Source organism: Anas acuta, chromosome 11, assembly GCF_963932015.1.
Source record: "Anas acuta chromosome 11, bAnaAcu1.1, whole genome shotgun sequence".
Taxonomy (NCBI): domain Eukaryota; kingdom Metazoa; phylum Chordata; class Aves; order Anseriformes; family Anatidae; genus Anas; species Anas acuta.
In genome coordinates this window covers 11,575,812-11,595,983 of record NC_088989.1, presented here as the reverse complement: position 1 = coordinate 11,595,983, position 20,172 = coordinate 11,575,812, and the positions used below count along the sequence as shown (strand labels likewise).

General features: G+C 46.9%; 2 protein-coding genes across 3 annotated transcripts in view; both read right to left on the bottom strand.

The window, feature by feature from the left end:
• Positions 1–10,237, bottom strand: part of ABTB1 (ankyrin repeat and BTB domain containing 1) — a 35,199-nt gene extending 24,962 nt beyond the window's left edge. Inside the window, exons 1-7 of the mRNA XM_068694522.1 lie at positions 9,999–10,237; positions 8,343–8,405; positions 7,204–7,259; positions 6,232–6,376; positions 4,082–4,241; positions 3,106–3,151; positions 1,979–2,095 (exon numbers count right to left, since the gene is read on the bottom strand). Coding sequence (XP_068550623.1) covers positions 1,979–2,095; positions 3,106–3,151; positions 4,082–4,241; positions 6,232–6,376; positions 7,204–7,259; positions 8,343–8,405; positions 9,999–10,054 — 643 coding nt within the window. The 5' untranslated portion in view covers positions 10,055–10,237. The remainder of the gene's footprint in view (positions 1–1,978; positions 2,096–3,105; positions 3,152–4,081; positions 4,242–6,231; positions 6,377–7,203; positions 7,260–8,342; positions 8,406–9,998) is intronic.
• Positions 10,238–11,110: 873 nt separating this feature from the next.
• PODXL2 (podocalyxin like 2) overlaps positions 11,111–20,172 on the bottom strand; it is a 32,035-nt gene continuing 22,973 nt past the window's right edge. For both annotated transcript variants that reach the window (XM_068694374.1, XM_068694373.1), the window contains exons 5-8: positions 18,032–18,188; positions 16,465–16,526; positions 14,810–14,989; positions 11,111–14,480 (exon numbers count right to left, since the gene is read on the bottom strand). In XM_068694374.1, the coding sequence (XP_068550475.1) occupies positions 14,271–14,480; positions 14,810–14,989; positions 16,465–16,526; positions 18,032–18,188 (609 nt within the window). In that variant the 3' untranslated portion in view covers positions 11,111–14,270. The remainder of the gene's footprint in view (positions 14,481–14,809; positions 14,990–16,464; positions 16,527–18,031; positions 18,189–20,172) is intronic.

Below are 20,172 nucleotides of genomic sequence, written 5' to 3'. Positions count from 1 at the left end.
AGTGCCAGACATGTGATCTCAGGTCTTTCCCATTTTCAACATCTATAATTCTTGCATGTATTATTTTCTGGAGAATCAACAAGTTCTCCTGGCTTCCACCTGAAATCTGATAGGAGACAAAACATTTAACAGACCTATCAGCAGTTCTGTCTATTCCATTGAATCCAACCTGTTGCAAATAAAAATTAAGCCTAGGATTTCCATCAGTGCTTTAAACACATTGATTATGTCTTCTGTCAGACCTTACACATGAAGAACAGCTCTTTCCTGCCAAAGAGCAAGGAAATTAAAAGATTTATCCTCTGCCACCCAGAAGGCTTTTATCACTTTTGCAGGCACAGCTTGCACCGGGAACTCCCAAGCACCCTGAAATGTTACTTCACCATTTTGCATTTTCTGAGCCTGCCAAGAAGTTTGGCAGTTTGCTAAATTAACCACTGGACTTTATGATCCTTAAGATGCCAATGAGTGGCTTTAGACAGCCAGAAATTTATTCACTTTACTTTCCTCCCACAATGTAATATGAGATTCTAATTTAATGTATTAAGGTGGAATGCTCATCCTCGGGGTCTCAGCTAGACCCTGGGAGGAAAAAAAAAAAAAAGAAAAAAGATCTCCTGCATTTCACTGGATTACTCTGATATCAAAAGATACCACAGGACAATTCTGTTACCTGATGCCTAAGCAATTATTATTTCCCACTTCTAGTATTCTCCACCACTCCCCTTTTCCACCAACCATGTAATACACAGATTGACATCTTACACTTAGCATTTCATAAAAAGAAACCAAGAAATACATTTCTCATCTCCGCAGATGTGTTAACATTTGTGTTTACACAGCTAAGGTAAGACTTATGACACAGCTTCCACTTGCAGCCTGGTCTATATGGGAACAGCTGCACTGTTGTAACCCAGTATCCCATCACCAACAAACAATTGCACGTGGCTAAGGGGAGACGTATACATGGTAAAATCTTCCAGGCGATCTGCAGGTGAGGAATTTCTTGAGTCAGAATATTATCTCTATCTGTTAAGCCCGGCAACTTTAGGAGGCTGAATAATCAGAATTTGTAATTCAAAATGGAAAGCTTGAATAGCTACACCCTCACCTCTTAGATCAAGGAAAAAGATGCTATTGACTTAGAAGCTACAAGCTACATTACCTTCCTGAAATAAAATTCACTTGGTTGAAGTAAAGGAGTTAACTCAGAGCACAAAATGAGAATCAGATTTTTTCAGCCTGAAGGTTTTGTTACCAGATACCTTTCTGTTATTTAATGATTAACACTGCTTTGCCCTACTTGTGCTGTTTTGATTCTTCACGTGTCCTTTTTCTTGAGCTAAAGAGATGAATGATAAACTCCAACTGTTGGCTTTCATGCAATAAGCTGATGTCATGACTAGATCACAAGCTTTCTGGATAACAAAAAGCCCTTAAATAGAGGATTGAATCATTTAACATTTGGCACAGACACGTGTTAAAAATACACACATCCTTTCAGAAATACTTCTCTGTTTTTAAAAGTATTGTATCTCTTTCTGCATCCATTTTGAACCAATTATCAAATGTTTTACTTTGGTTAGGAGTCAGCTAAATGCAGAAAAGGACTTCTAGTTCTACATATTTTATCTCCCCAGGGATTTAAATAAACTCTTTGCTGAAAGGCACTTCCCAATATACCCCATAGTGTTGCACTGAATGACTGGCAACCACAGCAAAGTTCTGCTGCCACAGCTGTTCTACTATAATGAAAACATTTTATGTAAATGATAAACATGCACATGCCAGAAACCACTTCAGCTGCCCCACAGAGAACCCATGACTGAAAACTATCATGCAAACATGGGAATTCCACAACAGAATCATGTTCTGGAAGCCCCAAGGGGGCCACCATGAAATATCCACCATCACACTTTCCTCTTTCTCCTTGAAAGGGCACTTGCACAGCAGAGACAACAGCATGTAAGATGCTTACCAAATTCATAGACTTTTTTACATTTGGTCTCCAAGTCATCTATAAGGTCTTGCAGCCGACACTGTTTGGCTAATCTCTTGCAATCATTTACATATTCTACATCAATATCGAGACGACCTGTGAAGAAGAAATGCAGACAGTTTTTTTTAACCCATATCACTTACCTGTAAAAATGGTAAATTCAAGGACTGAAGACTGGATGGCACAGAAATGCAATAATTAGAGACATCACCTCACCTTTCAGTGTCCAGTTACAGCTCATTCCAAGAAGCTAAGATCTGCTAGCCCACCCCCATCTCAGTTTGGCATCTATCTGATTCATATTCCCACTTTCCAGCGTCTATCCTAACAGCTCCATTCAAGAAGTCAAAGATGTAACAGGCTTATACAAAAATGAAGCTAGTTCTCTCAAAAAATAAAAAAGAGCAGCAAAAAAGCATCATGTATTACTGCCACCACAGACTGTCTGGTTTGGGGTGAGAAAACACTTTAGGCTCATGAACTGTAACCCCAGAATCTTTTAGCATCACTGAAAATGTCATGAGGAGTATTTCTGAAAACGCTGAACTGGGGAGACAGCCCTGAAGATAAAGTTATTTTCTGGCACCACCTCCTGGCCTGAAATAGCTCAGCACTCAACATGCGCACAATGCAACATTTGGCATTTTGACTGACGGTTTATGATCCACTGCTGCTCAGAAAAAAAATATCAGCAAGTAGTCAAAGCATTCAGCACACATTGATCAGGTCTGCCAGACTGAAAATGCCCTATGTGGAAAGCTGGGTTTTCAACAACTACAGAGATTGTTACCCCAGATGATAAATTTACCTTCTCTAAGTTAAAAATACATTCTCCCCATCCATCCAGCCAATCAGCCAAAGCTGATTTTTTTTTAATTGACTGTATAGTTATTGGCAGGACAACAACTGGCAAAAGGTACAAACAACTTGGAAGAGCTGTGGATTGCTCACATTCTCCCCTTCTGCCAGCAGAAAGGATGTGTTGGCAACTCATGTATCCAAACATGCCTGTCTGCAAGCCTGCGCCACCCAAACTATGCTATGGCAGAGGCACAGACAGCAACCCACCAGCCACGTATACATGCACTAGACAGTAAATCGTTTACCTGTGTACAGATACTGCAGCAGAGCGCCAAACGCTGCTGGATTAATCTAAAATAAAACACAAGAAAGTTACCGTTAGAATTCCCAGGAATTTAACAAGCTTGAATCTTGCCTGGATACCAACATGATCCTGAACAAGTTGGGAAAAAAAAAACACTCACACAAATGGCAACTCAGACACAGCAATCTGACTATCTAATTTCTATGTTCCTTGCATAACTGATGCTGCCACTCCACCTGGTTTACACTGCTCTTCGAATGTATCAGCTGACACTAATCCATGTGCCTAGGGGACAGGACCTGACTAATGCAAGCGCTCCAAAGACACAGTTATAATGCACACTCTGTAAAATCCCCTCTTTTACTGGTCACAAATATTTCCAAACCCTCTTCTTAATTTGACAGGACAGCTATGTTCTTGTACAAAGAGAAAGGAGAAACATTAAGTTATGTCCTGAGAAACTGGAACTGTGTTTGCCATGAGAGGTTTTGCACAGCCACAATCAAGCAATGGAAACATATGCCAGAGTATTGGTGATTAATGGATGGAATGTACTTAGGGCATGTTTAGTTCTTGCTGTAAAAGCAACAAAAGGGACTCAATTAGTACCAATTATGGAGGTGATGTCTTCACTAGAGACCACCTGTCCACCAGGAATTAGAGCGACTCAACTCACAGAGGAGTTATGACGCAGCTGGCAGATGGTAACAGCTACCTGCTACTGCAATTAATTAAGCTATGTTTGAGCCTGTGACAGAGGGAACAAAGGCAAACTATGCAGCCTTACAGCCCTTTGTTAATCCAATAAGATGCTATTTTATGCATAAAGTGCCTTTCCAAGTCCTTCTCCTTGCCTAGGGTCATTCTGAGCTCCAAGACTTCCACTGTGGAAGCTAACCCTCAGACCATCCTTCCCACTCACTTTTCTCACCCCACTGGAAAAGGAGAAGAAAGGCTGGAAGCACAGCCCTGCTCACCAGTGGATGCTTCAACACTATCATGTTCTTCCCCTTCCACTTGGTCTCAAACATTTCTGCAAAGTAGGCGCTGCGAGCACTCAGAATGCAGCGGTGGGCACAGAAGGATTTGCCGTGAACAATAAAAACGATGTCGCTTTGGTAACCCTGCTCCAGCAACCTGTAGGGAACAAAGAGAGGGGAAATCTGAGGGGAAATGAAAAAGGAGAGAATGGAGCAAAGCTAGTGGGAGACACGGTAACATTAAGCTCCAAATGAACAACAGGTCACAAAGTGCAGGGGGGAAGAGAGTAAGAGAGTTTAAAGGCAGACTGCTTTGCCTAGATGCCTTTTATCAAATCAGGCAGTTTTAATGTTTGGTGGTAAAGGTAATTTGAAAAAGTCACAAACTTATCTGAATGGTGTATGATTAATACCTAATACATGTAAAAAGCAGACTGAGGAAGAACTTTCCTGCCTCAGGTGAGCCCCTGAACGCAGGCAGAGGATTTTAACGAGGGACTAGCTGCCCCCAAACACATCTTCTAAAGGTTAATCCTACTTTTAAACTATCATATGACAACCAGCATTTGCTCATGACCCAGAGAAGCACACATTTTCATAAAAGAATTGCCCCACCACAAGATAAGGTACAACTTTTCTGCTCCCTGGCCACTGTCAGTGTGCATGCATTAACCATGCACCAAACAGGAAGGGACTTGAGATCACACACCCTTAGAAGAAGGAAGGATGTTACAGGCATGAAACACAGGCAATTACCACATCAGAGATGAAGCCCTGCTTATGTTTGCGTGCCCATATCACCCTCACTCCTGAAAAGGAGAAAAATAAGATTGCTACTTAAAAGATTTTTGGCATCCCTCACCGGTGTTTCCTAACACCCATCACCTCTTGCATTAATATCCTCACAAACATCCCTCACAAATGAGGCAGGAGAAATAAGCACCATGCTCCCTTTAGAGAGCAGGACTGATGCACAGAAAGGCGTGGGGGTCATGCAAGCAGATGATATCACAGCAGGGTCCTGAATGCTGATCTCAAGCTCCTGCCACTACATCCCTCCTACTACTTTCTTGTCCAAAATGAAATGGAAACAGTTAGGTGTTAATTTTTTGCCCCCCTACTGCTGCCCTTTGTTTCAATTTTAATGCTAAATCTGTTTGGAATGAGAAGTAGAAAACAGCACATTTTGGTTTTCATGTGTAACCTTGCATTATCTGAGCCACAAACTCATCGGGAAGTGACAGATCACCCTGCGAAACTCTACTTCCACATAAGGCAGAATCTGATTTTAGTTAGACAAATAGTTTCCTTCCTCCACTCTTTTCTCACGGCTTTAGAAATTAGGACTCTGTAGTAATGGGAAGATTTTCAGATCTTTCCAGGACTTGCTTTCTCTCCAAATCTGAAGATATAGATGCTGAAATCTGTGGTTGTGTGTTGTTTTTTTCTTTATTACTTTTTTTTAATAAAAAAAAAAAAAAGTTTGTGTAATAATCTAAGAACTTCCGGGGTAGAAAAACAGCAAGAGAGAAAGACTGACACTATTCCTCTACTTGTAGAGCAAGTTAGGCTTCTTTTTGAGCTCTAGGCTAAGACTACATGGTGTGACAGGTAACTTTCAGAAACATCTTAAAATTAACACATTTTAATTAAATGTTAATGAACAAAAAGAAAGAGCTCAGCAACCTGCCTGTAAGAGCACCTTAAGAAGCCCAAACTGAGCATCTCAGAAATAAGACACCTATTATCACTGTTGGAAACCTTGTTCGCGGGCGATAGTACTTTAGGCCAGAAACTTAATTTTAGCTGTAATTTATCCTAAATTGCTGATGTGGTTTTGGTGACCTGATTTAGATTTGACAGTCAAGGATGACAGTCTAATGCTTCTGTGCTAGGAAGTCCAACTTTCTGTTGGCTCTGGAACCTGTACCCAAAGGCTATATTTTCAATGCGTGTATACCTGGAAGTCAGCCTTAGGGTGACATAGGAATATGTGCCCCTAGGAAGCTCTACATGCACGGGAATGAGATAAGGTTCTGATCATCTGCCTTGCAAATCAGCCCTTAACAGGGAGCTTGAATATCCAGGTTAATAGCTACAGAAGGATGACAGTATGCACTGCACACAGAGCTGTCCCATCTGCTTACCGCTGTAGGAAGACATCGTAGTAGTCTCTTTTCATGCACTTCGCTGTGATCTGTTTGTACTCCTTCAGCAGACGTCGGATGGCATCACTCAAAGCTCCATACAAACAACGTTCCCCATCAAAAGTGTTTGCCTCACATTTTGCTCCTGCAAAATGACAACAGGTACATGCTGGAGGGCAGAGTTGTGTCTTTCATGTGTCCCTGAATGGTCACTAAACAAGTACAATTTTCAGCTGATGGTACATTTCGCTGTGATCTCCTGTGCTGCTGAGCACAATTATGAAAATTAAATTCCCGCTACACGTGCATAACCTAAAGCTGTACTCCCACTACATAATTCCTTTCTGAAGATGTCATGACTCATTTAAATTGACTTTGGTAATAAGCCACTCAGTATGATTCCAGCAATGTTCTGGGGAGAAGAATCTCTCTGTACAAAGAGTACAATCACTTTTTGGACTTTTAACAGGAGGACAAAAGACGCCTCTTTAGATTAGACTCTATTACAAATTTGAAGGGCACTTGCATTTTCCTATTTTAGACGTACATGAGTGGCAGATTAAAGTGCACTGAATGCAGTGAGAGAAACAAATACTCCAGATCTCACTCTGCATGCTGATTCCTCTGCCAGAATGCAGAGTGCCACCACTGTGTAAGGGAACTTAGGTGCCAAGAACCAAAGGGACAGACACTGCCTGGATGGTTTGCCTTGCTTTGATTCAGGTTAGCCAAAGTCCTTGCTTTTCACCTTCAAGTCCTGTATGTGAAGCAAGGCTATCAGAGGACTGCAAAAACATTTTATATATTATATATATATATATAATATATTATATATTTAAAAGCTTCCTTAAAGCCTGAGATTAGTGATTAGATGGTTCATTAAAGTAGAAGTTTCCACAAGGTACAGTTAGAACAACATATAAACCCTACAGACCAGTTAGGGAGCAAGATAACCAGAATAATTTTGCTCACCATTGGCTAGAAGATAGCGTACAAGCTCCTCGTGTCCACAGAGGCAAGCATAATACCTAGCAAAAACAAGAGAAAGGAAAATTAGTGATAAAATGGGAAGCAAAATTCAGTGTTTGGGCACACCACAACATGCAGACCTCAGCACTGAGCTATCCATGATAAGTTTAGAAGATGGCTCCTCATAGAAACAAGGAATTGTTCCTGAATACCATGCAAGTCTGACTCAAACAATAGAATAAACAGGATCTGTTTCCAACACTCATAGGCACTGCTGTCCTACAAGGAGATCTCAAGGTCCCAAGTCTGGGTTTTGCATCTTCTGTTGCATCACTAGCTGCCAAATCTGCTTCCTCGTTTTAATGGAGTTCATTTCATGGGCACTCAGCAATTCCGCTGAATTCTCCTTGCTCCTTGGTATGTTCATCTGACTGCTGCATGCTAGGACAATGAGGGAACAGCACCCCTAACGTATGTACAGAAAACCCATCCCTTGAAGTCTTGCTTGTGATAGGTTTTGTTTTCCTTTTCACGATCTAAACCTTTTCTAACTAATTTTCATGAGGACTTGAAATTGTCCTACAGACTAGGAGAATCCTGCATCCTGCACTGCAGCAGGCAAATGTGACTCTACTTTTACTTTGCGAAGTTATTCTATACTCCAAATATACTGCAGACATCTAAGTACACTTTGGAATTGGGATGTAGGGAGGAAAAAAGCTCATACAATCCTCCTCAACTCTGAGGATTCCTCACTACCTACTGCATGTTCACAACCTTGCCAGACAGACAGTGATCCCACAGCCACTTTGCATTTTATCAGGTCGCACCTTTACCTGAAAAGACACAGTAGGATACCATAGACTTGGAAGAAAAGCATAGCCAGGCCAAAAACAGACGGCTCAATCCAGGTCATCTGGAAGCACTAACCATGCTTCTGAGCACTAACTCCAGCAAGTGACACTCAGATGGGGAGACAAAGACACACAAAGGAGAGAAGCAGAAATACGCAGCCAAATCTCTCACAAAGCAGAACCCAGGACATTTTGTAACAGAGCTTCTAGCTGTAATGCGAAGAAAGCAAAAGCCCTCTGAATGCCCTGCCCTCCCACCCAGGCTGTGCTTTAGGTTGCAGGACTCACAGAGGCGTACTGTCCCACTTATCTCGGACATTAATTTCCACATCTCGCTGCTCAAGGAGGTATCTGGAAGAGAAGGGAGATCACAGTCATAACTTCATGTACTTGCTCACTCAGACATGTTACTCTCTTTAAAAAGATGGGACTTTGAGTTTGGGTGGTAACTTCCAAAGGCACGACAAGATCTTGCATTCAACCTAGGGATCAAGTGTCATCAGTCAAAGAACAGCATTCTTCAGGGTGGCTTGACAGCTTCCTTCAATCTTAGGTGGTGAGTAGTGGAAGAGGGCGATCAGATCAACCTCCTGCTGACCCATAACAAGGCCAGTCACAAAAGAATAATGAGCACTTCAGCAGTACCTTTTTTTTTTGTTTTTTTTTTTAAATGATCACAGCCTGGATGCTTACTAGCAAGTAGCCAAATTTACAAGAACAAGGCTAGACTTCTACCCTGTTTATGGCTTTTCTTACCATGAGTAACAACAACATCAGTATCACTCCAGACTGCCCTTAATTCCTGTCACTTCCTTGTCCTGCACATTTAGGCTATATCACAGGCTGCCAACTCTTGTCCTTTGGCACTTCTAGAAACCAGCCTTTGCCTTGCACAGGCTGTTTCTTTTCCAGCCTGGTTCTTGCCCCCAATTACAGCCCCAGCTGTCTCTCCTAGCCACAAAGGAGAGTTCCCCTCAGCCCTCACAAAGATTCTCAGTTGTTTTCCTCATCCACCACATCAGTTCCCTCTTCCACTCCTTCTGTCTTTCCTTCCTCAAACTTCAGCTTTCTGCGACTCCATCCAAACCCCAAACAACTCAGATCCTTTCTACTCAGCCCGTTTTGTCTGGCTCCATGCGGCGCTCATCTCTGCTTTGACAGCATTCTCAGCCTGATGATTTCTCCGCTATCACTTCTCCGCTGGTTATCTAAAACCTCCGCAAGGTCATGTGCAGGGCCTCTCCTTCTACAGCACGCTGCCATTTGGCGCTTGCAATAAACTAAGCTAACGTGAACACACAACTGATAAAACCGCCTCCCAGACCTCATCCACCAAGTTTCTTTTCTTTAGTTAGAAAGCTCCTTGAGACAGAGGGGCTCTGTCTGATTATCGGGGAAGATCCACGCGCTGGAAGGATCTAACAGGAGCCGAGAGGCCGTGAGAGGCAGTGGAGGTGTGCGGGGTCACCCCATGCCTTCACACCGCGGCACCGTGAGCAGGCTGAGGCTGAAATTTAGCCCCCCAGGTTCTCGGGGACACCCTCACAGCCTACTCCACGAGGTGTTTGAGCATCTCCACAAGCACTTTGCACAGACACAGCTCCCTACTGCTGCAAACGCAGCACCCAGCCACACAGACAGATCACTGAAGACGAGGGGTTTCCACAAGGACATTTTTACCCCAGACAGCACCCGCACATAACCACCCGACTGGGGAATTTTAAGAAACGAAGCAAACATTACGACAAACCCCAGGGAACAGCAAAAAACCCTGCAACCACACAAATTTTGGGGCTGTTTACACAGAAAGGAGCTCTCCCTTCCACGCCCCTTCCACCTCCCGGCTGCGGGGCAGCCCCAGCCCGCCCGAGGGCTGAGGGGGGAGCCGGGGACGAGGCGCTGGCTGCAGCCCCCCCTTGTCCCCTCCGTGTCCCTAAAGCTCACCTCACACGGCTCACGTCCCCCTTCTTGCAGCTGGTGAACAAGTCGCTGGTGTCCATGGCCGGGGACAGGCGGCGGGGCGGCGGCGCCGCATTGACCCTGCGGGCGGAGGGAGGGCGGCCGGGTTGGGTCGGATCGGGCTGGGCCGGGCCGGGGAAGGGAGAGCGGGGACCGGAGAGGACCGAGAGGGACCGGAGGGGACGGAAACGGTGCTGGATGTAAACAGGGCGGAGAAAAAAGGGAGGAGAGAGGCCCCGCCGCCGCCCTCCCGCGGCCCGGAGGAGCAACGGCCGGGGCCTGAGGGGCAGCGCGCTGAGGCGGCCCCGGGCTGAGGCGCTGAGGCACACAGTGAGCGAGGGTTGTGTGAAGGGAATAAAAACATGATTGTGGCGCTCTCAGGGCCAAATATGTGTTTCTAAGCAATCTCCAGTCGGGACTGAGGTGTTTATGAGGTGGTTATGAGGCTGAAAAAGCACGACAGCAAAGGCAGGCAGGGATGAGCCGCGACGAAGTGACCGCGGCTGGTGGGGCTGAAGGGCTGAGCTGCCTCTGACCCCAAAAGGACGGACACGGTGCTGAAACACGGAAAGGGCTGTGGGATGCAAAGCCCCAGCACATTGTACTACACATAACTGTACTATTACAGACCCTCTTCTTGACATCTCAACAATGTCTGGAAGCAAGCAGCAGCATGGCCAACCCAGACCGTGGCTGCCCCTGTCCCACTGAGGTGGCAAGCGGCTCTGCCCCAGCCGTGCATCCAACCACTGTCATCACCATGTTTCTGGGGCACAGCTCCTCACACCAGCACCCTGCTGTGCTCTTGGATGAAACACCTTCCTTTCCAGGCAGAGCCTCTGACTTCTGGCCATGTTTCATGGGAGGAGAGGGGACAAGTGGAGGAGAAAGGGGGCACACAAAATTGTGACCCTGAGCTGGCTGTCCAGGGCCTCTAGACTGGTGCCTCTGTGAAGCATCCCATCTCCTTGCTTTGCAAACAGGGACATCCTCACACAAACCATCCCTCACGTGCCTGGTGCCAGCCCCTCTGCTCACAAGCAATTCCAGCAACCTCCCGTGTCCTAGGCAAGTCGCAGCAAACAAATATCCATAGATAAGAGGGGAGGAAAAAAAAAGTTCCGTTTTATTTTTTGTCTCCAACTCCCAGCAGCCACCAGGTGTCAGTGCGGTCAAACGTTTGGCAGATGGGACTACAGTGAAGTCCTAGTAGGTGGAAAAGGGTTTTCCAGGAATTACATTGTCTTCTCTATCCGCTCTGTTGCCTGGCACACCCCTCTGAGCAGTCCAGCTTTGACAGTCTTTGTTACAAAGTTTAACTACATTAAATTGATAGAAAAGTTTCCCGTTACAAGTGATAAAACAAAAAGTTTCTCTTCCTTTTCAAATCCTCCCGGTACAGAGCTGGAAATCCAAGCACTGAACAATAAAGTGAAATGGGCTACAGACAGCCTCTCTACAGCACTTCCCAGCCCACAGGTACCAGGAGATGACCCATCTGCGGGGCTTGCAGGAGAGGACAACAGTGCAATTGACTTAACAAGATCGGCCTAGTGCAAAAAAGGATACAGAGAAAAAACAAATGGAAAAGGTATAAAAAGTATCACCAGACTACAAGGAAATTGTATTAGCCAGTAGATTTCCAGAGATAAACTGAGATCATACAGCTAAGTGCACCCAGTCAGAGACAGCAGAAGATTGTTCTCACCTTCGTGACAGCCACCCTTAGACACTCTCAAGATACCCCGGAGCACTCCAGATTCAGAAGAGTCCACTACAGTCCCTGGAATACAGTCAGGCTGTAAGAAACCAGAGCAGCAAGCCAGGAGAACTTGCTAGCTCCTTAACAAGCCCAAGTGCCCCCCAGGTGCTTTCTTCAAAGTTTGAAGACATAGACAGGATCAGGAGGTACTGAGCTCAACAAGAAGCATTACTTTATCAGCATGTTGTTGTTTGTCTGAATTAGTAATGCAGAGAGAAAATGAGGCAGCAAAGCGGCTCCTAGCAATGAAGTGCACCAAGAAAGTGTTTTGAGGGTGAGCTAATTCACATCTGATTGGTGGCTGTATCTTTTTAATAGCCACTGGGTTATAAAAACGTATTTAATGAGGATTATTGGACTTAGAAACATTTATACAGTGAAACTGCCTAAAGGCCACAGCCATGCCAGGCCCCGTTATGCTAAGTGCTATACAAACTCAAATTTTAACTCCATGCTTTAAATTTACTCACCGTATCATAACAACTTGCATTTAACCCATGAGCCCCCAGATGCCCTCAACACAGCCACTGAACCTGTGCAGTTTCACTGCACGGACCCGTCAAATTCAGCAGGAGCCATCTCCAAGGGGCGGTCAGCGAAGGGACACACGTGTGGACTGTCCCCCCTGCCAGCCACCCACTGCCAACCGCTGGGGCAGGAGAAGGAACTCCTCTGGGCATCTCTGTAACTCTACCAAGATACAGAAGGAGCTGATGGTCACCATCTCCTACACAACGCAGGGAAAGGTAAGGAGGCAGGATAAACACTGAAAATTGCAATGTGGATAGGAAACCAAAGGCTATCTCTTGAATGCGTTATAGACTGCTATCGACCTGGTCCTACATCGAGGTGGTCTGCGATTCAGTTTGTATGCAAAGCGCTATGCAAAATGAAACAACAGACTCTTTTGTACCTTGACTCTAGGCACTCACATCAGGGATGAGCATGCTAAAAATACGTATATGTACAGGGATAGATTTACAGGCTGCATATCTGGAGTCTTTCTGTACAAAGGTTCCCTTAAATACCAAACGCCAAGCTGCATCTTGCAGTAAGCAAGCAAGCAGCTCACCAAAGCAGAGACCAATACTGTTGCCTCTGACCGAAGTAAATCCCTCAATCCCTCAGTGAGAGAAAAAACAAATGTTCTGGGATTTCAGGCTTGAAAGTAGTTCTGAGTCTTGATTTAGGCAGGGCTCAGAGAACAATTATGCATATTCACGTGCCTTTTATCACACATCTTCAGGGAGCTGGGGCCTCAAAGTTGCCTGAGGCGTGCCTGAGAAATATTCATTGGGGAGCTCTTAGATCTGATTCTCATCTCATCTAAACAGGCTTTTACATTTGTTTGAATGCAGCAATTTTAAAGATGTTACCCTGATTTACACCAATGTGACATTAAACACTTCACACCCCAAGGCAAGATCCTGAAAAGGAAATAAAAGGACCAGAAAATTATCTGAGCTTTCACTTTTCTCCCTGTTAAAAGACTCCCATAGCCTTTACATTTACCTCAAAAAGATCAACTGAAACCAAACTATCCTGGAAAATGGAACAGGAGTAGAAAAGGCCTGCCAATCTAGGACTGAGACTTACACAAGGGATATTTTGCTGCTGATTTCACAGGCTGTTAGGTGAAAGAGGCAGGTAAATGTCCTTATTGAATAACTCTCCAGCCTAAAGCAAGTTTCCAGCTGAGATGCTGCACCATGGCACCAAGTTTTCTGCAATCAGTGAAGCAAGGGTAAAGTGCTCAAACTTTGCAAGCTCAGCTTGGAGCTGTGAAATGGAAAAGGGACAGAGAGAAGCTCTTTGAGGGTGTGAGGAAAAAAGAGATGACAGGAGGATGTTCTTCCCAGATATAAACATTGGCCCATCCAATTAGCAGCTGAACGCTAGAGTGCTAAAAAACAACCAAACAAAAACACCAAAAACCTCTTTTTATGTGTGGAATGCAAACTCTGCCCAGGACATCAAACAAACTGTGGCTCTCTCCATCCAGAATGGTGCACGGGTTCTACTGCACCTGCAGGGGCTGGACGCCACCTCAGCTCTACAGATACAAATCCAGATGTAGCAAGGCCAGGATCTGGCTGCCGTAATTCCAGCTGGACTCCCAAAGTGAACTTACTCCCCAGAGCTCCTGGTGGCAGACTTAGCCTCACCTCCTTGTTTCTCAAGCCCAGCCACTTTCGGCCACTACCAGAGAGCTACAGTAAGTGCCTTGAAAGGTGATGAAAGCATTGGTGCTACTGATAGGAACACACACACAGAGACCTACACACCCACCCCTCCCACTTCCCTCTGTTCGGTGATCCTCCTGGCTCCAAGCCTCAGATGCAGGCTCAGGACTTCCGTCGGGAAAACTTGCCCAAAGACTTGACCAGTCCCAAGCCTTTAAAAAGTTCCTGAGAAGCCACCTGATCCCATGGTCCACCAGTTCAGACAGGAGAGAGACAAGTGTATTTAAGGGGGTGGTTCTCTCTCTTTTCCTTCTAAAGATGCGTGTCTTCCTCAAACACATCCACATCCTCGCTCGCCTGCTTGTTGATGAGGACATCCCAGCTGTCGGGGCCGTTGATGGTGTTCCCACCGTTCACGCTGGGCTTCTTCTCCTGCATTTCTGACTGGCTGTCGCTGGCCACATCCAGGGTGGGGTTGTCATGGCAGCCGTTCTCAACAAAGCGCAGCTCCTCGCCGTGCGACTGCAGAGGAAGAGAGGAACACAAATGGAGACAAGGAAGGACAGGCCCTAGTGATGCTGAAAGGCACAATTGAATCAGGCTATGAGGGTCATGGGGACTTTGCAGATCATCCGTGGGAAAAGGTAAATTTACTCCTGGCCTCCTGGGAGACATGAGCACAGCAAGAGCCACAGGTTTGCATCTCTCTTATGCCTAAGTGGGCTTCCTTGCTGCTCCGGCAGCGTATCCAGCTACATTCAGAAGGTGCACAGGGAAAACAATCTCTCCCAGTTTTCCCCTCCATCCCAAGGAATGAGTCCAGCCACCTTCCCCACCCACCCAGCGCTCACCATGTTCTTCATCTTGGGCAGGCGTCTCTGCCAGCAGTTGTATATGAGCCCCAGCACGATGATGATGGCACAGATGGATCCGATGATCACCAGTACCACGAAGAGCTTTCCATAATCGCTGCGTGTCTGGTTGGGGTGTGACTGACAGCTTGTGGTGGTCGAGTAGTTCTGGATGCCAATCTGGAAGGAAGGAAGGGGCACACTGAAACCCCTGGCCTGCAATCAGGTGGGATCCTGTTCAGACTTTCCAGGGCCTAAGTACAGGACCGTCACTGTGGGCAGAGGAACTAAAAGCCAGGGTTAGGGAGCCAGGATGTTCGCTGTCTTGCATGATGAGAAGGAACACAACCGAATTTAACACCACCATCCTTGGGAGCTGACAAATCAGTAAATGACAGTAGGCACAACCCTGCCTTGGCTGCTTGCACAAGGCTCACACAAATGTGTGAGACAGGAGGCTTTCATGGCAGAAACCACAGAAGTTTCAGAGTTCCCTTGGGGTTGTCAGCAAAGCCCAACGCCATTCCCTGTGACTTGGTGCACTCCAGGCAGGTTACACATCAATTCAGTGACAAGTATGATGGGTGTAAGAAAATATCCTCCCGCCTCTTCCCAAGCTTGTGCTAGCACAAGGTCAAGGCAGGGAGCAGTGTTTCATTATTGATGGAGCTGGAGAGCCAGAGGCAGGCGGTGGAGCTACTGTGGTGGGATGCATGCTTAGGCAGGAGCGCTGTTGTACATAGAAGTCAAACCTTACACCAACAGGAATCTTCTTTCTGGACAGTTCTAGGTGTTGATACTTCAGTCACACTATTTCTACAGGGCTGGCTTTTAGCACTGTCTCTGGTGTAAGCCAATCAATACCGCACTGAGCACTTAATTTGCTTTGTCTAACTGCACCAGTTTGTTAGGTCAGGGAAAAACCTGGGAGCAGACATCCAGCAAGGTGGTGGCCCATTTCTGCTGCTAAAGTCAGCAGAATTACTCCAGGAATGTTAAAAAGGAGAATCAGTGCCTAAGGGGCAAACTCAGAGATCACAGGACTGTTTTGTTCTCATCTCTGCCCTCTTCCAAGCTGCCTATGGGTAAAAGTGAATATGTGAGGGCTACAGGCAGATGGCAGTGGAATCTGGCATCCATTGCCTGCCCTTGTGGAGACAGTTCTTGTCTTCATCCTAAGAAGTGAAATACAGACCCTGGAATTGCAGGAGGACTGTGCATGTGTCCCATCCAGTAAATGGACCCCTCCCACCTTCTTCAGCAAAGACTGAGCAACTGGGAGCAGCCAGCACGTGTGAACCAGCTGTAGGGTGAGCAGGGCTGAATCTGTGGCTCTGCAGCACCCACAGGCAAGAGTGTGGAAAGTATGAGACCAAGTATCCCAACAAAATGAATTTATGAAAAGCAGCTTCAAAACTAAGCCAGAAAAGCAGAGAGGGAATAACCCACAGCTACTTTCTCCCTGGGAGCAGACATTTGATGATCTGGCAACTACCAGAGAGGGCAGAAGGGAGTTTGCCAAGAGTCTGACTCATCTGTGCGCCTGCTGTGGGTTCAGCATTCGGTTAGACTGAGATGTGCTCCCAGTTTGCAAGGTGCTTATTTTAATTGTATAGCCAGTCTTGAAGGGTAGATGCAGGCAGACAGGCTCTCACCTCAGCTAAGCTCCTCTTAACGTCTCCCAGTGCCATGAGAACATCTTTTGTAGGGATGACACCTGCAAAGAAGGAGAGGGAGAGATCAGTGCTGCTTTTTCAGCTCACATTAACTCGGTTAAGATGTACTCAAAATCCCCAACAGGATGAAGGAAGAGGAACACGCATTTTTATTCATTGGTACTTTATGTTAGGAGATCAAAAGAATGCAAGGACCATAACCGAAGATACCTCCAAATGCTCCTTAAGGAAGGAAAAAAAAAACAAACAGGCATGAACTGATAGTGGAGGCACCTAGGTACCCTTCTGACAGCCACAGAAGCTCTCAGGATCTGTGTCTGCTCCGTGAGCAGCAATATCCGAAGAGTCGTGGAGGCAGGTACCTGTGCTTCCCAGTCCAGCTGCCCTGCTCTGATCCTGAGCTGCAGCACTTAGGATGATCCCACAGAGCCCTGTGCTCACCTACTGCATCCTTTAGCAGGTGTGTTTTGCTCAGCAGGGCACCCTGGCGAGGCTGCATCCCTGACACAACAGCAGAGGCTGCAGGAGGTGTGCTGGAACAGCTTCAGGGAACAGCTTTTGCCAGGGAGTCGCCAGCCCACACTGAGCCAGCCCCTCCTGGGACCCTCCTTCCCCAACAGTTCCTGGGTTGTTCTCCAAGCCAGGCGAGCATGAGCAGCCAGGGAGGATTTAGAGGCTGAGGCCCATTTCTACATTCACTTGCAAAGCAGTAAAAAGAGGGACTGAACAAAAGCACAACTCTTCAAAGCAGAAAATACTTTGGTTCCTGAGGTTTCTAAACGCAGGGATATCTCCCAGGTTGGCTGTGCTGCTGTTCAGACTTTTTTTTTTTTCCTCCAGGAAGGGGGATGTCCACTCTTACAGCTTGAAGGCTTTATTTTAGAAGACCAAATGCTTACCTAAGCCTTTTCATTGGCACATGATCCAGCCTAAGGGCTTGGGAGAGATGTAATAATTTAAGGCATCGATACAACAAGTAGCTTCTAAACATTAGCTCTACATTCCTACTACTACAGGGCATTTTAGAATACTGCTTTTTTCATATTGGCCACAATGTCAATGTTAGAGGCCTGTAGAACAGAGCAGAAGCAGTACAGGAGAAGCATGCTCCTACCAGAAGGGGATGAAGGTGTTAAAATTCCCCAGCTCAATTCACCTCTCATCGTCAGTTTTAGTTTCTCTGGGGATAAGTTACGAAGTGACCTAACAGCAGGCTGCCGTGCCCTGCCATGGCAGAGGCCTGCTCATGGAGGACAGTGCAGAAGCACGGGGAGGAAGCTGACGTGTGAAGGCAATCCAGGGAGGGAGTGAAGAAGAGCAAAGTGCAGAAGAGAGCTTGGTGCAAGCAGCGAGGGACAAGCCAGAAGGAAGATGTGAAGAAAAAGGGCCTTAAGTCCTCAGAGCCCACTCTTAACACTCAAGTCCATTTAATGCTTGGGATTGGAGGGATTGAAGGGGATGGGAGAGCAAAAGCTCCACTTAGGGGATTTGAGAGCCCCCTGAAAACAAAACCCATGACAGGAAGACTCCTTCTCCCCACACTTACCCTGTTCCCCCGCCAGTGTCATTAGCAAGTGCTTTTCGTTCTCATTGGGCTTGCTCAGGGAGATCAGCCAGCGGTCCTGCAGTCCGTCCGTCTGCCTGGAGAAGGCGTCCTCCACCAGCGCCAACAGCTGGGGACCCCTCTCCAGCCGAAACTCCTCCTGCCACGGGAAAGGGACCTTGGTGAGCAGGCGGTGGGAATGAGGCAGGTGTAGCACCGCAGGGCTGATGTGTCTGTATGGCAAAACCCCTGCACCCCAAAGCCTGTAATGCTAAACCTGGTGCAATGCTCCCCCTCACAGCTCTCAGGACACACCAACCAACCCTCCTGCCGGGCTCCTGAGGCTGCCGGACGCCCCACACCACACCAAATCCCACACACAGGGACTGTGAAGCACCACCACCACACCACCACCACCATGCAAGGCAGGAATCAGCCAGGCTTCTCCCTGCTGCCAGCGCCGGTCAGCGGGCACAGCTCAGCCTGCCGTGCTCCAGCCATCCCTCGGCGGGTTCCTTTGCTGCTTTTCCCACTCGTGTGTTTCTATTCTTATCTCCAGTTGCCATGTCAACCCGAAGGCCGCGCAGATGATTAATAAAATGGAGAGCTCTCGTTGCCACGGCAATGCGAAGCGCTCAGGGCAGGCACAGGCCTGTGCCGAAAACGGCCTAATTGGAAGAGACACCACTGGCTGGGGCCTGGCTCCAGGAGCAAAGGGACAACAGGGGTGAGATTTCTCCTCACGGGGAAAGCAGAGGTTGCAGAGCGCTGATGGATTCTTGTTTGAACACACGTGAGCCCACGTGGTGGTCACCTCCCAGCATCAGGTCAGATCCTGCAGTCCTCTCCCAGGCACAATCCCCAGGTATACCGATTGGGAGATGTGCCGAGAGGGACTGAAGCGACTGCCTTGCCCATCAGGAAGATGGAACTTCCCATTAGGAAGTCAAGCTGCCAGCTGCACCCTGCAATACAGGCATCGACCCTGCAGTGGGTGAGAGCCTGGCACTACGGAGAACACTGAAGCTCACGGTGCGACTGCAAGGGGCTGGCACCCTCCCCATCCCTCAGCTTCTCAGCAGGACTCAGCACTGCACCAGATCAGGCATCAAAACAGAGGAAATACCAGAGGAATCCCCTCATGCTAATTTAAGCTACAGCACTTGCAGCGCAGATTCTGCCCCACAGCCCCAGAAATCCAAACAGCGCAGGCCTTGGACACAGAAACCAGAAAACAAAACGGGGAGGCAGAGGACAGGTGAACTGCCCCAAGTGAGCGAATTGCCATGGGTAGGAAACAAACTGTGCCAGCAGCGGTGGGGAGGAGGAGGCTTGATTCCAGTTTCAGCCATGCAAAGTGGTAATGGGAGACAGGGAATGAAGCAATGTTCACGTTAAATACATATTCTAAGGGACACTTGTCAACATGAAGGGGAAAAAAGTACAAATGACCCATTGGGAAATATTTTTTGAAACATGAAATCAAGTAGAAAAACAGTTGAGGCCTGCCTATCCCTGGGCACTTCCTTCTTTCAGCATGACAGAACTGAGGATCCGCCAGTAAAGGCACAGTTTTGTCAAGGGACATCTCCACGCCTGCTTTTCAGCTCTCGCCCTTCCACTGGTTTAAACAACACAAGACCACAATAAGGAAGCTACCACATTTTGCAAAATTAATAAGCACTGCAACTCCACAAAGACGGCAGAAAGAGTAATGGTGGATGTGGAGGAAAAAGGACTGGTTTTCAGAGTTGCAATTGCGAACTGCAACAGAAACACTTAGGGCTCTCCAAAGGGCAAACCTGTCTGCCTGAAGTCAGGAGGAATGAGGCTTGACTTTTAATCTGCCTGTACAGCAGGCAGCATGCTTTGTGCTGTAAATCACCTGCTTGCACTGCCCCCAGAAATTTCACCTCGAGCCCCAAAAAGACACACCGCAAGCTCACCACTAGTGGAAATAGGTCAGTGCAGGAGGGTCACCCTGCAGTAACAAAACCACTCCCCCCTGCCCACGGCAGGAGCTGCAACAAGCAGGAGTGCAGACGCACAAGGACAGAGCGGGGCTCCCTGATGAAATATTTTGGTCTCAGGCTGTCAGGCTCGTAATCATTTCTGAGAATTATGAAAGGCACCTTGACCCCAGG